The 18,082-nt window shown below is 35.1% G+C and overlaps 1 protein-coding gene across 1 annotated transcript; it reads left to right on the top strand.

Annotated features, from left to right (window-relative positions):
* Positions 1-430: 430 nt before the first annotated feature.
* Positions 431-16,002, top strand: LOC137025213 (polyunsaturated fatty acid 5-lipoxygenase-like). The gene is made up of 16 exons (XM_067393239.1): positions 431-572; positions 4,951-5,075; positions 6,640-6,687; positions 6,897-6,975; positions 8,467-8,531; positions 8,982-9,022; positions 9,165-9,274; positions 9,474-9,646; positions 10,230-10,376; positions 10,475-10,678; positions 10,769-10,855; positions 13,238-13,407; positions 13,555-13,673; positions 13,812-13,912; positions 14,015-14,185; positions 15,823-16,002. The coding sequence occupies exons 1-16, from the start codon at positions 539-541 to the stop codon at positions 16,000-16,002; spliced, it is 1,854 nt and encodes a 617-aa protein (XP_067249340.1). The 5' UTR covers positions 431-538.
* The last annotated feature ends 2,080 nt before the right edge of the window (positions 16,003-18,082 follow it).

Here is an 18,082-nt window from a genome sequence, read left to right as displayed (position 1 = left end):
TTCATAGACAATTTACGACCTGAGATTGCGAACGTTAGCCAGGTCCGATCCATTGTTGTTTGTTTGATATATTGTATGTTAGTTGAAAACAGCCCTGTGAGAAATTCATAGTAAAGTTCATAAAATGTAAAAAGTTCATAGAATTAAAATTGATTCCTTTAGAAAGACCGTTGGTTAGCTAGCTCATTTAAAATATCCCAAACTTTTTTTGACCCTGCCTCTTAAAAGAATCGTAATCGAGAATCGTTAGGAAACGGAATCAAAACAAGGAATCGAAATTGGAATCGGAATCGTTCAAATTCAAACGATACCCAACCCTACTTGTAATCAATAAAACTATATTACTTATAACTAGGCCCAATCCCAATTCTACCCCTTACCCCTTCCCCTTTGTTTCGCGTGTTCACGTGAAGGGGTAGGGGTGTCCCAATTCTCATTTGGTTGGAGGGGAAGGGGTAGGGGGAAGGGCCAGGTAGCCCTTCAAACGAAGATTTTTCGGGACCACACTTCAGACGAAGGGGTATGATAAATTTCCAACATGGCCGACCGAGCGAGCAGAGAGACCCATAAATGTAAGTATTTTTTTTTTTTACGGTAAACAGTATTTTAGTAATAAATAATCACTTGTTTTATGTTGCCTTTAATCTTGTGTTCATGTATACGGTTATGTTCTCCGAAAAAAAGATTTGTTAAAATCGCTATGAAAAAAGTTGTAATGTTTTTTACTTTATGATAGTTCCACAACATATTTTTTTATATTTTATTGAAACCCGCGTTGATTTGACAACATAAATTCAAATCCGGTGGCAGCTAACTTTTTTTGCCGCATGCCTGATTAATGTATTGTTTTGTTGTGGTTACGTCCATAAATACGTGTACGTTACATGATATAAACAAAAAGTGCATTCAGTTTGTGTGCTTATTCATCAGTATTGTATGTTCTGCATCAACCAGGGACTCCTGAGGAAACACGCAGGCTCGTCTCCTTTGTCTTATGCGAAGAACTGAAGACAAATGCAAAAAAATAGCTGTCGCCCAAGCAGCAGAGATCACTACAGCTATCGATGGCATCTTAAGGCTTTTTTTTAGCGCGACCCTTTTTATTAACGAGTCCCATAAGCATATACAACCATGTAGCTAAACAAGCCAAAACGAATTATTAAAAACGAAACTGAAGGTAAACCTGCGTTGCTCTCATAGTGGTTAACGTTACCTCTCTCTTTTGGTGAAGTGGAGCAGCTGCTCTTGCTCAATGGCACGGATTGCACTATGGACTATTGTACCTTTTGTATATTTTATTTTTTTAACAGTATTTTATTTTTTATAACGAACAAGCTGCGATGTCAGGTTTCCACTGCTTTGTTGTGTGTGTGTGAGGCGCGGGCGCGATCAAACAGCTGTCTTTGCAGGGGACTTGCCTCATCGTCATGGCAACGGTTTGTGGCCAGGTCAGATTACATCAGAGTTTGTTGCCGTCTGTTGGAAAACTGTTCACACCGCGCAGACATTCCACGACCCGACAAATGCCGATTAAACACGTTCAGAAAACCGACTCCGACCAACGCCAACAGGGGTATCACACCGATCCAACAGAAGAGTTTGTTGGCGTTTGTTGGCTGTTGTCGGTGCGGTGTGAATTGGCCTTTATTAGAAGTGTGTGATAAACATCGGCGCATCTATGACGTAGGAGCTAGCGACGACTTATGATGACGTGTAACGGTCTAGTAGTGGTGTCCCATTTCTTAGGGGAATATTTTCAGCCCTACCCCTTGACACTCTGTTTCAAGGGGCAAGGAGAAGGGGTAGGCGTAGGGGTAAGGGGAAGGGGAAGGGGTATAAAATAGAATTGGGATTGGGCCTAAGAAGCTCGCCTGCCATAAGTCTCTGATTTCTAAACTGAGCTGAACAGACCACGGAGAAGTCTTCTGCAGACCTATTTTGTGAGTATGAGATTTCAATTACTTATGAATTAGTGCAGATTGGACTTTCTTTAACTAACCTGAGAATAATTAAAATAAGGTAGAAGGTGTTGATAATTCAGCACCATAAAACAAAACCTATCTAGAGCCATTTATGTAGTTATAAAGAAAAATATAATTATTGTAAATAAAATTATTGATTTTTTTGAGAATCAGAGTGGGACAAAACAGGTTGCAATATTGAAAAATAAAACCTTGTACTCAGAGAAATTAAACTACATTTATGTATCTTACATGTACTTTTTTTTTTTTTTAATTTTAAAACACATTCTCATGTTAGCTGTAGCATATGCACACTTATCAGGACAGGCAATAAAATCTGCAATCTTCAGGATGCTTCTCGCATGCTGGACTGTGATACCTTTGTTACCCTCCAAGGTAAAACAGAGCTAGTCCCATTTCCTAGCTCTTGGGACATCAAAGGGCCCCTCATGTGGACTAGGTGCCAGATCACATTCTAACACACACCACACACAAAAACACGCAAACATGCATTGAAAACTGTATGTATAAAATTATGCCAAAATGTACCCGTCATGTATGTCAAGTGCATGTATGCTTCCTAGTGTTTAGACTTAGTTTAAATAACTATAGTTGAGTTCGTTTTACTTTTAATGATAAATTTGTCTGTAAACCATAACTTTTTATATGCTGTTTTTATCTGTCGAGTTTGGATTCGTTTTAAAGCTCTTTCCACGTCTCATTCACCTATGTGTATCACATGGCTGTCAAATGCATTGTTCTATTTGTTAAATGATACTGTGAAGAAAGGACTCCAGCTCGAAATCCAATCTGATACTCATAAATTATGCAAATTCATCCAGGAGACAAGACAAAGGAACTTTGCCCGCCAAAAAATGCTATGCATCTATTGGCCGTTCCAACTCAGGAGATTGTGTTAGCTTGGTTTTCCATAAAAGCAATGACATGCAGCTTTTTCCTTTGTCTCCTGATTGTCTCTCGATTGCCCCTGAACTGCCGCAGGCGACAGCGCTGTCATCACACGCTCAGTTTCTCCCGGGACAACCATTGCCTTGGACTCTCTCTCTCTCTTCTTTCTTCTCTGTCATCTTACGCATCAGTTAAACCTCGTTTGAAAGCCCCGCCGGAGAAACCCTCTCAGAAAGGACCAACCAAGCCAAGCGCACTGAAACTCTACTGCACATTGACTTGAACCAATACGCAAGTATTAATTTCTTGAAATGCGTTTAAACTGATTTCTGTGCTGGCTTTCAAAGGGTTAACTGTTGTAATTTGCCATTCTTTGACCATCCCTCATTTCCTGTCTTTACTTCCACTCTTGTATATATTTGTATATTCTGTATTTAGATGTATAACCTCTGTAGTAATAGTTTTCATATATTAAACACATTATTCATGTTTGATTGTTCTGCTGCTCATTCAACGAAAACCAGGTCACTTTAACGCTTCGATCTTGCACAATCGCTTTACGTTTGATGCTTTCATAGGAATTTATCCTCATGGCCAGAGGATAACATTTCTGTTATAAACTTAACAGTTTGCTGGACAAACTGGGGTATAGTTTCTCTAAAACTATTAAACTACAACTGACCATATATGTAATTAATTATGATTGGTTGTAATTGATTCACATATATGTACCTAATTCCCTTTTGGGTCGACATATGTATCATAATTGATCATAAAGCTTTATGATTTATTATATTCATATTTCACCCATAAATTGATTAATAACTGTATGAATCGCTACATAGCAGACAGATTACATTTTCACATATGACCAACAATTCCTCAAAAAATACAGAATATCAAAATGAAAATCACGAAAATGATCAAAATATTCATCTGATGGAGGTGAAATAGACCTGACGGAGTTGACACATCTGATGGTGGTGACGAAAACCTGACTGTAGTCACTTAAACTATCAAATACATTGAAATTACTGTATAAAACAAACACAACAAACAGTAGGTTAACAAAACTAAAATATTAAATTATTCATCAATATCTGTAGAACTTAAACAGCATATGAGAATGACACAGAAGAAAGGATTTTGTTGAAATAAAAAGATAAAAATGGATTTTGTGCATAAAAAGTATTTACATCGCTTCATAAATATAAGGTTGAAGTCACGTCGACTTTTTTAACAATATCTTTAGTACCTTTCTGGACCTTGAAATTGGTGATTATATTGCTGTCTATGGAGGAGACAGAGAGCTCTTAGATTTCATCAAAAATATCTTAAAGTGTTTGTTCTCCCCAAAATGAAAATTCTGTCATTAATTACTCACCCTCATGTCGTTCCAAACCTGTAAGACCATTGTTAATCTACCGAACACAAATTAGGTAGAAAACTGAGATACACAAAACTGAGAGGTATATGACTCGTTCGTTAAAATATAATAAAATCAGGGAATATCAGGTGCAGCTGTCACTCTGAAGGATTTATTTGTGGTTTGTAATCCTATTTAAATCGCATTTCTGGAAATCCGTTTGAGTCTGAACATGATTTTCGCATGGTTTATGTGACTTTCTCACACCACGTAAAACGTAAACTTCAGATGTTGTTATCGGAAACATGCTGAAAGTATCAAAACAAGGCTGTGTTGTTACAATGTTCTCAGTTCATTTCAGTGAATTTACCTGAAGTGATTTGCTCTGATGATTGGACCTTGCGCACTGAGAGAAGCATGTCCATTGGCTGCAACCACATATTATGGCCAATCACAAGTTGATTGCGCAACTAAATGTAGAATACACTGCTGCATTTATTATATATTTTTTATTGAGCTATGAATTCATATTGCATTCATAGGCTATTGAGTAAATAAAATAAAGAAATCCTTTTCATTTCCTTAAAAGAAAAAAAAACTGAAAAAAAGGGGAAGGGGAGCAAATAAGAGACTCAGAAGTGAACTTCTTATAAAGTTATTAAGAATTAAACTGAGGATCCAGAGATTGTATATATGACTTGTCCTTTCATGCAGGCACAATGGTGACCTACAAGGTGTTGCTATCTACTGGTGGTGGGGAAGTAAACAATTTTTCCGTGACACTTCTGGACTCAAAGAATCAGAGCAGTGACAAAATGCTGGTGACATGTTTTATAAAGGTAAGAACTTTAAAGACTTAATTATGTGGTAACACTTTAGAATAACTCACGCTATGAAGCATTAGTTAAGCATTAGTAAATAGTTAATTCATCATTTATAAAACATTAATAGACATTAGTAAGCCATTTATAACTACAGCTATAAATGCTTTGTTCTTGATTTATAAGCATATCTATAATGAGTTTAATAATTGTATTTTCATACTTTATTAATGATCAATTTATCATTTCTAAATTATGTATTACATTTTTCACAAACCAGTAATTTAGTAGTTGTCAGTGGTTCATAAGATCATTTAGGAAGTGTAAGTAAATGATTAATAAAATATTTAAATGTACATTAATGCATCTTATTATTTAGACATATAGTATTAGTTACCTTGTGTGTTAATAAATGCTTTATTAACACATTCCTAGTGTCAAAACTACCTCAGTACTAACTTTAAAACATTAGAGAACAGCAGTGCAGAAGATCACCGAACCTTTAAATCTCATTTATAAAAGCTTTAGAAAGCATAAATAGTCCTCACTTTAGATGAGCTCACAAAAATAGTTAACTGACCACTTCTAAATGTTTTATAATTACCTGAATTAATCATGAATTGCAGTAGGAATATGTGTTAATAAAACATTTACTAACACACTAAGTAACTATTACTATGTGTCTAAATAATAATATGTATAAATGAATGTTTAAATAGTTTATTAATCATTTACTTACACTTACTAAATGAACTACTGACAACTCCTGAATAACTGGTTTGTAAATAATGTAATACTTAATTTAGAAATTATAAATTGATTATTAATAAAGTATGAAAATACAATTATTAAACACATTATAGATATGCTTATAAATCAAGAATAAAGCAATTATAGCTGTATTTATAAACTACTTACTAATGTCTATTAATGCTTTATAAGTGATGAAATAACTATTAACTAATGCTTCATAGTGTGCAGTTATTATAAAGTGTTACCAATTATGTTAATATAATATATAAAAATTGTTTTGCCTCGTCTTGTTTGTATACTCATATGTAAAAGAACAGAAAGTATTAAAGTAATAATAAGCAACTATTCAGAACCATTTTTTTCTGTTCTTTTCTGTTGCACATACAAATACTCTGCCTCTGTGGGAATGGTTTAATGTGGGGACAATACCTGTAGATACTCATTTATTTATATTGGGATAAAATTACAATGAAAAGAAAATAAATTAAAATTAAGTAAGACAGGGGTGTCCTAACTCGGTCCTGGAGGGGCCGGCCACTGTCCTGCAGAGTTTAACTCCAGCTTGACTCAACACACCTGTCTAGAAGTTTCTAGTATGCTTAACACCTTGAATAGCTGGTTCAGGTGTGTTCAATCAGGGTTGGAGCTAAACGTTGCAGGACAGTGGCCCTCCAGAAGCAGGATTGGACACCACTGAAGTTAGAGAAATTATCTTATAGGTCAGCAGTGTCGCAAAATTTAGGATTAATCCCTGTTCACCAAAGCCTGTGTGAGTGATGTTTGTTTGTTTTCCTATATAACGTGTGTCTAATGAAAGGTGTTATTACAGGAGATCTCCTTTGACATCTGTGCGAAGGACCTTGGAGACATTGTCCAGGTGAAAATTGAAAAGCCCAATTCTCAGTGGTTTTGTAGTCATATCAGAGTGAAATCATGCTCTGGAGACTGCTTTGAGTTCCCCTGTTATCGCTGGTTAGATGACACTTACTTTGTTCATTATCCAGTTGTTAATGAAGCATTATTATTATTATTATTAATATCATTATCATATGTGTGTGTTATGCATTTCTTTGTGCGTTCATTTAGCTCGACTGCCTCAGGATGACACCGAATTGCTTAAAAAGCAAAGACGAGAAGAATTGGTTTCTAGACAGGATATATTCAGGTTTGATGAAACAGTTGCAATCTTTAAAAATATTGATTTGTTGTAGTTTTTCTTCATTCTACTCTAGATTCAGTTATGGGGGGATGGGGTTACAAAACACATTTAGGTAGATGCAAAATGTAGATAACTGTCAAGCATTGATCAAACATGCACAAGATAAATAAGCAATATCATACAAGAAGCCGTGATATCGCTCTATATCAGTGTACAAGTGAGATATTGTGTTTATACAACAGTTTGATGCCACAAGTGTGTAAATAACGACAACATGTGTAAAAAAGCAACAATGGAGTCTCTTTTAAAAAATGTCTTTTGTGCAGAACTACTTCCTTTTGCCATGGATTAAAAACTCAAGTAATTTAAAAGTAAAACTTCAGAGTAATCCACAATTTTATTGTTTTATTTATTGTAAAAATTGATTGTGTAATATATATATATATATATAACACTGGTTAGTACTATACAGTATAAACACATTTATGCACCATTTATATAAATAATTAGCTGAGATGAGATTAAATGTTATAATGCGATTGTTTCATTATTATGTTCCAAACCGTACCACTGCGCCACCTTGTGGTGATTTCATTTTATTTATTTGTATGTGTGTTTACATAGCAAGTGCCAAAACCTTTACCAAGTTTCAAACCATTCTGACGAAGTAAAAAAAATGCAAAGACTTTTTTTTTTTTTTTTTTATGCCAGTGTTCAGATATTCTACCCCCTGCTAAATGGCTCATTAGTTGTCATGCCTCAAACTCAAATCTTTATTTGAGGTAGAAAGTAATGTTTTAGGCTTAGACAAGGAGGATTTCCATTTATCTCAATGGATCTTAACTTCTTGTGCACTCGATTCTGGGAACTTCTTTTTTCTTTTTAGCCGGTTTCCTGAGCTGTAAATGCCATGTGACTAATCACTCTGGCTTTCTGGCAATGCTGACACATTTTAGAGCACTTCCAAAAACAGGTCTCTGTTACAAAATAATTGCCTGGTTTCACAGATGAGGCTTAAAGGTGGACTCAGTATTATTTCAAATACACTGTTTGGAAGTTAGTCAGGCTGACACCAACAACAAATGTCTAACCAATCAGCATTAGGGGGCAAATGATAGTCGAAGAGAGAGAATGAGCAAGTGGGAGATTTGGAAATAACAATAAAAAAAAAACCCTGCAGAATGAGAGATGGGACAATACAAAAGAGTTCAGAAGAATATCACTGGAATGAAGGTTTAAGACTGGGCAAACTCTTTAGGACCCACGTTTATATTAGAAAAGCTTTCCAGCGCTGGAGGGAAGGCCTGAAAACAGATGTGGAGACTGCTTTGGTTCCTGATCATGTAAGTAACACTGGGTTTGATTGTCTGGAGCTGCTGTGCTGTTGGCGATTAACAACAATTTACTCTTGTGTACTGTACGTTCATTTCTGTGCTTCCTTGTCATTCGTTCATCATCTGCGCTTTATTTTTCGTGCAGCATTTTGTTGTGCGTCAGCTGTGATAAACAGACACCCACTCGCATTTGTGTGTAACAGAGGCCACATAGTGAGAGTTGTGCAGGTAAACCTCTGCACACTGACGGCTGCTACATAATGCAGTGTTTAGCGTCATTGGTAGTACATTCACCTCGCATGCCAGCAGCGATCGGGGCGGAGTTCAAGACCGACTTGGAGCAGGGTGGTTAGGATTGGAGGGTGAGTTTTGGAGGCGCAGCAATGAAGAGAGGGCTGGGTTTGTTTGGGTTGATTTCAAATATCAGCAGTTCAACAACGAATTTGAAACATCGCATACAGCACCTTTAAGCTAGTCCAAGATTAAAATGCATGTTTGAGCCATCTTAACTGAGAAAAACTTGCACTGATATATCTTGAAATATGTCAGTGCTATTGTTTTGTGTCAATATGCATGTGTTAAATATCCTACTTTACCTAAAGCCTAATCCTGGCTTATTCTATTTCTTAATTCTTGGTGTAACTGTACAAGTAAATGTTGTCATTTTTCTTCTTGAAGATGGAACCAGTGGCGCCCGGGCTTCCCTCGGAGCATAGAGTGTAAGTTTGGAGGAACATGTCACAAGGCCACAGCCCTTGTTGATTTGATACTGAATTTTTCCTCACTTTTCCAAAATGAAATTCAGAAAAAAAGCAGTCCCATGTTCATGTCTATAAATACACTGTATTTATTCTGTTTCAGGATTGTGGATTTAGGCTTGGACTGGATAATAGGTCACCTTGAATCCTGGAAAGATATAGGAGATTTTAAAAAGATATTTGAAAATTATAACTACAAGAACACTCCACTAGGTTTGGATTATTTCTTTTTTTTTTTTTTTTTGTCAATAATGTTTTGTTGTTATTGTAGTTTGTTTATTTTTCATCATTAAAACAAAAACTATATATCCAAACACAATTGTTGTGGGAAACCAACAATTTGAGGGCACTTTTTTCACACCTGTAAAACATTTGACAGTTGACTCAGTTTTCCTTTTTAAAAACTGGACAGAGAACTTGATGCAAGACTGGAATACGGATTACATGTTTGGCTATCAGTTTTTGAATGGCTGCAATCCTGTCATGATCAAGAAGTGTGAGAAACTTCCAGACAAATTTCCAGTTACACATGAGATGGTGGAGGGCTCTCTGCAGAGAGGTTACACACTTCAAGAGGAATTAAAGGTCAGAAACATAAATACATAAATTACTTGAAGAGTTGGTCAGTGATTAAATCCAAGACTTACTGCATTGTGACATTGTTTACATCATTTACTTTATGTAAATGACTCAATGTTATTTTAAACTACAAACCATGTGTTCCAAACTATACACTAATAAAATATCTATTAAAGGGATAGTTCACCCAAAAATGAAAATTTGATGTTTATCTTCTTACCCCACCTACATCCAAGATGTAGGTGACTTTGTTTCTTCAGTAGAACACAAATGATGATTTTTAACTCCAAACGCTGCCATCTGTCAGTCAAATAATGCAAGTCAGTAGGAACTTGGACTATAAGAGTAAATAAAACACGACAGACAAATCCAAATTAAACCCTGCGGCTCGTGACGACACATTGATGTCCTAAGACACGAAACGATCAGTTTGTGTGATTCTACTGATTCTATTGTTTGTTCTACTGAATAAACAAAGTCACCTACATCTTGGATGCGCTGGGGGTAAGCAGATAAACATCAAATTTTCATTTTTGAGTGAACTATCCCTTTAAAAGTGTACACTAATAAAATATCTCTGTCTTTACAGGAAGGAAACATCTACATAGCGGATTATGAAATACTGGAGGGAGTGCCAGCCAACAAGACAAAAACAAACACCCCATACTATTTGACTGCACCCATGTGCCTACTGTACAAGAACAGATTGAACCAAATTGTGCCAATTGCCATTCAAGTATGTATCCCATAAAGAACTGGTATCAACTGAAAACATAAATTAAGTTAAAAAACAAAACAAAAAAAAAACTTTTGCTGTGAATTTACTTTTTACAGCTCACTCAACACCCAGGGGAAAAGAGCCCAATCTTTCTCCCAAACGATAATGAGAATGATTGGATGCTTGCCAAGATGTGGGTAAAATCTTCCGACTTTAACGTACACCAGTTGGTCACACACCTTCTCAAGACACATCTGATATCAGAGGTTTTCGGAATGGCCATGTACAGACAGCTCGCTCCGGTCCATCCTGTATACAAGGTACCTGTCTTTCCATTCGCAGTCATGCTCCTTTCAAATACATTTAAAATTTTAATGCACACATTTAAGTGAATTGTTTGCTTCTTACAGTTGCTGATACCTCATATTCGTTTCACAATTGCAATCAACGCAGAGGCCCGCGAAAAGCTCATCAGTGAAAACGGGGTCTTGAGCAAGGTAGCTTTACACCTAATTTAATATATCCACAGATAAACAGTGTCTTGTTAGGATCCAAAGTAATTCTATTCATATGTGATTATATCATCTTTGTCTGGCAAGCTGTAAATTCTGTCCTTAATATAGGATTAATGGGTTAGTTCACCTAAAAATGAAAATTATGTCATTAATTACTCACCCTCATGTCGTTCTACACCCGCAAGACCTTCGTTCATCTTCGGAACACAAATTAAGATATTTCTGATGAAATCTGAGGGTTTCTGATTCACACATAGGCAGCAACATCATTGCACATTTTGTGGTCCAGAAAGGTACTAAAAACATTGTTAAAATAGTCAACATGACTACAGTGGTTCAACTTTGATGACAAAAGTTTTTGTGCACAAAAACAAAACAAAACTAACAACTTTATTAAAAAAAAAAATGTATTTCATCCAAAATATCGGTAACACTTTATAAAAACTGCAAGCTATGAATCATTAGTTAAGCATTAGTAAACAGTCAATTTCTAAAGCATTAATAGAAATTAATAAACAGTTTATAAATACAGCTATAAATGATTTATTCTTGATTTAGCATATCTATAATGTTTAATAATTGTATTTTCATACTTTATTAATAATCAGTTTATTATTTCTAAATTAAGTATTACATTATTTACAAACCAGTTGTCAGTGGTTCATAAGATAATTTAGGAAATGTAAGTAAATGATTAATAAACTATTTAAACATTCATTTATACATATTATTATTTAGACATAGTAATAGTTACTCAGTGTGTTAATAAATGCTTTATTAACATATTCCTACTGCAGTTCATTCATTAATTCAGGTAGTTATAAAACATTTAGTAGTGTTCAGTTTACCTTTTGTGAGCTCATCTGAAGTAACGACTATTTATGCCTCTTACACTTTACAGAAATGTATTTGTATATCAGATTGCAAAGGCTTAGTTTACTATGCAGTTTCTGTATCCTTTACATCTCCTTTGTAAAAGCTTTACGAGGCATAAATAGTCCTTACTTTAGATGAGCTAACAGAAATAGTTAACTATGTTTTATAACGACCTGAATTACTCATGAATTACAGTAGGAACATGTGTTAATAAAGCATTAATTAACACACTGAGTAACTATTACTACATGTCTAAGTAAGATGTATAAATGTACATTTGAATAGTTTGAACTCCTAAATAACTGGTTTGTAAATAATGTAATACACTGTAGAAAATTACCGCGATTTTGACAGTAAAAGACTAAAAATGCTACAGTGAAAAACAGTTAATCAGTTTACAGAAAGTTTCCGTATTATATACAGTGTATAACTGTAATATATCTAATGGTACATTTAATGTGATTTTACGGTAAAATACTATTAAATTTACAGTTTTAGGAAGTGAAAACTAACAAGTCATTGAAAAAACGTAAATTGACATTCCCACAATTCCCTACACTTCACATTCATGTTGAAATAACGTTTATTATTTTATGTTATGTACATTAGGGTTTTATGTTACATCTAATGTTGTTAAATTAATGTTTATTGCATTTTTAAATTTCATGTGCATCACCATGATGGTGTTTGTGTCGTTGACACTGTGTACACCTTCTATATATTAGTGTTGTCCTTCTCAGCTTGTGGATAAGCTGCTTGTTATGAACTTTGATTCATCATGTGACTCTCATCTATCATTTTGTGGTTGTCAATGTATTATAAAGGTACAAAACAGATATTATTACTTCAATTGATTGGTAAATTAACATTATATCAGTTAATGAAGTATGTTTTTTTTTGTTTTTGTTTTTTAACAAATAAAGTTATGAACTGTAATTATGACAATATAAACCTTTAAATTATATGGTTTTGAACTGTAAAATAGACAGTGCTGTCCTGTAAAACCTAAAAAAGTGGTACAGTATTTTTTTACAGTAAAGTTCTTGCAACCACAGCTGCCATTTTTTATTGTAAATTTTACAGGAAATTGGTCAATAATAAAGTATGAAAATACAATTATTAAACACATTATAGATATGCTTATAAATTAAGAACAAAGCAATTATAGCTGTATTTATAAGCTGCTATTAATGCTTTATAAATGATGAACTGACTATTTACTAACACTTAACTAATGAATCATAGCGTGCAGTTATTATAAAATGTTACCAAAATATCGAATTTTGTGTTCTGAAGACGAATAAAGGACTTTTAGGTGTGGAATGACAAGAGGGAGAGTAATTAATGACAGAATTTTCAGTTTTAGGTGAACTAACCCTTTAACAAATCATTATTGTATTTAGTTAGCTGTTTTTTTTCTTCTCTAATATAGTGCAGTATGTAATTTCTAAATATCTTTATATGTTTATGAATTATCTGTATCTAAAGATCAGTAGCGTAAGTGGAGCTGGGATGGAGGAAGTGATGAAGAAGGCCATGGAGACCTTAACCTACAAGTCCCTGTGTTTCCCTGAGGCCATAAAAGCTCGAGGAATGGAAGATGCACCCAAGTACTATTATAGAGATGATGGCATGAGGATCTGGGAGGCAATACACTGGTAAGTGGTCGGGGAACAACAGTTGCGATCCTGTAATTATTATCCCACATACACCAATGAAAATGTTTTCAAATGTTTGAAATGTGGCATACAGTGATTTTTTTAATTATTATTTGTTGATTAGTCATCTCATTGATTTTCCTGTAGTTTTGTTTCTGATGTGGTCAACATCTACTATGACAGCGATGAGAAGGTTCAAAAAGATGTGGAGATTCAAGAATTTGTTAAGGATGTTTCCTTTGGCGTGAATGATTGTGACAGTGATAGTGAGTACAGGTTCAACTTTTGCAGAATATCCGTGTGCATTTGTCTGCAAATTGTGATCTTGGAAATTCTATATGAATGTATGCATCAAGTCACCTTTAAACGTACACAAGGTAAATACATATTACCACTGTTTACAGACTTTCCAAAGTCTCTGACAACTCGAGTGGAGTTAGCCGAGTACCTGACTGCTGTGATATTCACAGCTTCAGCACAGCATTCTGCAGTCAACTTTGGACAGGTGAGATCATATCAGCGGCAAGAGCATTAAAAGTGTTAGGCAAAATTCTGGATAATATCTACAGTATTAGCTAACATCTGCAAGTAAACTTTTGCATTCCAGTTTGACTGGTTTGGCTGGATCCCCAACAGTCCTTCCACCATGCGCAAACCACCTCCTCAACAGAAGGGCCAAGTGGATCTGGAATATATCATGGACACCCTGCCTGACCGTGATTGCTCCAGTAAGCTTCTAGGAACAGTTTGGGGCCTCACTCGATTCCAGGAACATGAGGTTTGACATCTGATTTGGATATACTTTCCACCTGAAATTGTAGAGGACATGGCAGAAATGTTGTCCAAATTAATATAAAAAAGAATAATCCTGTTACTAGCTGAGAGTATAGGGCATCAAGGTATCAGTAAAAAAAAACAAAAAAAGACTGAGCCTTCGCTAAGTCCCACTTTAAAAATCACTCTAACCAGTCGCCATGTTGAGAGGAAGCAAAAAACTGAGAATAAAAGGTTCCCAACCACCTTCGTGAAGGCATCCCAATCAGTAGTGTAGTGGATGGGCACACACATATTCCCCGCTGTCAGGTTGTGTCGACAGGTGATGATCATTTGTCAACAATAGCTGTTGTCAATTAGATGTCAATAAATGTTGTCAAAATCATCAGCTATTGGCGATCAAGAAGAGTTGGCATTTACTATTAATGTTGGCCAGTTAAATTATTCTTATTAGGCCTATTATTATTCTTATTAGGTTATTTTTATTATTAAATTAACATTACATTTAATTTGCCCCACAATAATTTCATGGCACATCAACGCATAACTGACGCGCTGTAATGATAATAAATAAATTAATACATTTGGCTAGTAGCTTACTCCTCATTGAAAAATGCGCAACAGTTACTGTACGGTGCTCCACAGTGGTCAAAAGAGATTTAAACAGTCCTTTCTGAATTGATCTCTTCTTGTAAACTCGGAAATGTGGATTCAGACATCGATTAAATTACCACACGACGGTGTTCATCAAAAAACAGTAGGCGGGTGAAAAACACTGACATTTTTTATTCAGGCAGCAATAAAATCATAGACTAACCCCTGTAAATGCTAAAAATACCTTACGACCCCATGAGAAACAATTAACGTCCAAACGTTTAAGTTATAGAAGAGATAATTTATCTTAAAGAATTTATTTAGAAAATAAAGTGAAATATTGTTGCTGGAGCATGTATAACAGGTACAATTCATTTATGTTTAGATTAAGGTCATAGAAAGGACAGTAAGAAAACAGTTCACATCATAGTGATTATGTAGTAGTAACATTATTCAGAGTTTACTAATATTATTGGGTTACCGTAATGATTTCCACCTACCTCAACTTGAAGGATCAGTTCACTCAAAAATGAAAATAATGTTATTTATTACTCACCCTCATGTCATTCTACACCCATAAGACCTTCGTTCATCATCTTCGTTCAACATATTTAGTAATATTTATTCGATTGTGTTCATCAGAAAGAAGAAAGTCATACACACCTAGGATGGCTTGAGGGTGAGTAAAGCTTGGGCTAATTTTCATTTGAAAGTGAACTAATCCTTAACTTTGTGAAGCACTTTTTTTGATTTGAAGTCTCTGCTGATCTTAATCAGGTTATTGCTTCATTTTCAAGTTAAAGTTCATTTTAAAGACACATGGCTGAAAAAAGAAAGAAAGACAGACAGAGTAGACAGATAGAGTTTTTTTCCACATTATGAGCATGTTTCTCTGAAAATCCCCAATTTTTTCCCGGGGTGTTTTATAAGCTTGTCTGAGTGAATGAAAGTCACCAAGGTGGCGGAGTTTAGAAAAGGGCCAGTTTACCATGTAAAAAGAATGAAAAATGTTGTTCGCCTCTCTGAAGAATTTACTTTTTCCCCCAGCTGTTCTTAGGCATGTATCCAGATATGTACTTCACAGAGCAACCAGCGAAGGAAGCCATAAACACTTTCCGCAAGAAACTAGATGAGGTGACCAACAGCATCAAGCTTCGGAATGAGGGATTGACAATGGATTATTGTTATTTGTCGCCAGACAAAATCCCTAACAGTGTTGCAATTTAAGAAAATGTTTCTAGAAACATTTTGCCAGGCCTAACATAGTGTTTACGGCCAATGGCTGCTTGACATAAAAAAGAGCCAGAGCTCTATTTAAAATATAAGGTATAGTAAAATACAGCGTTGTGCTTTTTGGGGCAGTTTTCAGAAATTATGTTTGATTAACGCTTCTGTTGCTGGAAAGTAAGGGATATTACTTGATCTGAGGGGTGATGGTTGGCTTGTTATAATCCGTTTATTATTGTCTTTCTTTTTATTCTTTTCTATATTCATATAAACTTGCATAATCATATATCCATACTATGGTATTCATTGACTTCTATTGATTCATTTATTCTTGTTTACATAGTCTTAATTACTCATATGGTATATTGTTTGTAGTCCATTTAAGATGATCATTTTACTTGTATTGGAATTATTTCTGCCCTATAGTTATATTGATATCTTAAATCTGTATTGATTTTGTGCTTGATAATCTTTTATACACCTGTTTGTTGTTGCTGTGTGACTTCCAGCTTAATTTCTGTTGGTATGAGGTTGCCTTATCTTCAAGGTTAACTGATAAAGAATTGCTGTCATGGATGCAAAATCTTTCTTTCATGAATGCTGTAAAGGATTCATGAAAATTGTTTTGAGATTGTGTGTTTTGAACATCTCTGACTGCAATTCAAAAGGCTGTTGTTTTTCCACAATAAAGTAATAACATTTTCCATTACATTATATTGCAATATTTTTGCTTGTTTTGATTTCATGACATACGTTTTCTATTTTCCATCATAAGCATTTTTCCCCCCCTGATCTTTGCTATCTTATAAATGCTACTGTGTTTGCTGTAGCTTTAGCAGTGAATTATGCCAGGCTATATCTTTGGTGTATTTCTTTTGTAACTTTAATAAAATAAAGGTGTTTTACCCCACAATCAAAAAGTGTATTGATTTCATACTTGAAACTGATTATTGATATTATGCTGATTACTGATTATATGATATTACGCAGCGTCTCTCACAAATGTCTCCATGGTTTCAGGGCACGCTCTCTGTGCAAGCAGGGGGTCACAGGCGCTGCGTAATATCATTGCACCTGCTGCACTCATGGTACGGCAGCAAAGTTCCTTGATTATTACGTCAGAATGAGAGTATAGTTCCTAGTCATATCAGCCTAGAAAATCACAACTTTTCATTTTCCGTCGGTCTTAGTACACGATGTAACTACAGAAGAGTCACATTTTAAATAGGAAAAATATCAAAACTCTTTGGTCATTTTTGAGCGAGTTGCTAACGGTCTAATCAGATTCAATGAACTATGCTAAGCTATGCTAAAAGTGATACCGCCAGAACCAGAGATTGGCTGAATGGATTCGAAAATGGTAAAACTCAACTGTTTAACTCTAGGGGAGTTGGAAAATGAGCCTATTTTCAAAAAAAGTGGAGTGTTCCTTTAAGCCCGGGATACACTGCACGATTTGTCCCAGACGAAAGATTGCCATTGTGAAACAATCGTGGCTTTTAATCAGTGGTCCTATGTCGTACAGTTGAGAGATTCAAAGATGGCAGTTTTCCCGGTCTTGCGACCAAAGATAGCCTACGATCATTTTCTGACACTGTCACTGTCCTGATTACATAACGATACAAAAATCCAGTAACTGTAATTCGTTACAGTTATGTCAAAAAAAGTATTAATCAGATTACAGTTACATTTTGAAAAAAGGGGGATACTATCAGGATTACAATTGTTTCATTTAAAACTAAAGAAATTTTATTTTGCCATTATAACACATATTAAGCGCTGCTTTATTGTACAGTATTTCCTGGTTCTGTTGCCAGTGATGACTCACGTTATCCACCCGCTGGTGCATGCGCAAATAACACCCGTCTACGATCTCCTCAAACGCAGACTGAATCACTGCTGCTAGTTAAAACGATGCTGGAAAATGCTTCCAATTCATGGAAATTTCACAGCTATTTTGTTTTCAAAGAAGAAAATGCAAACAATGTGGTTGTACAGTGCAAACTCTGCCTTCCAGCTATGAAAACACTTTCTTTATCAAAGGACTAAAAAAATAATCTGTAATAACATACTGTAGCCA

The sequence above is a fragment of the Chanodichthys erythropterus genome, chromosome 8, assembly GCF_024489055.1.
Source record: "Chanodichthys erythropterus isolate Z2021 chromosome 8, ASM2448905v1, whole genome shotgun sequence".
NCBI classification, from domain to species: Eukaryota; Metazoa; Chordata; class Actinopteri; order Cypriniformes; family Xenocyprididae; genus Chanodichthys; species Chanodichthys erythropterus.
This window is presented reverse-complemented; position numbering and strand designations above follow the sequence as displayed.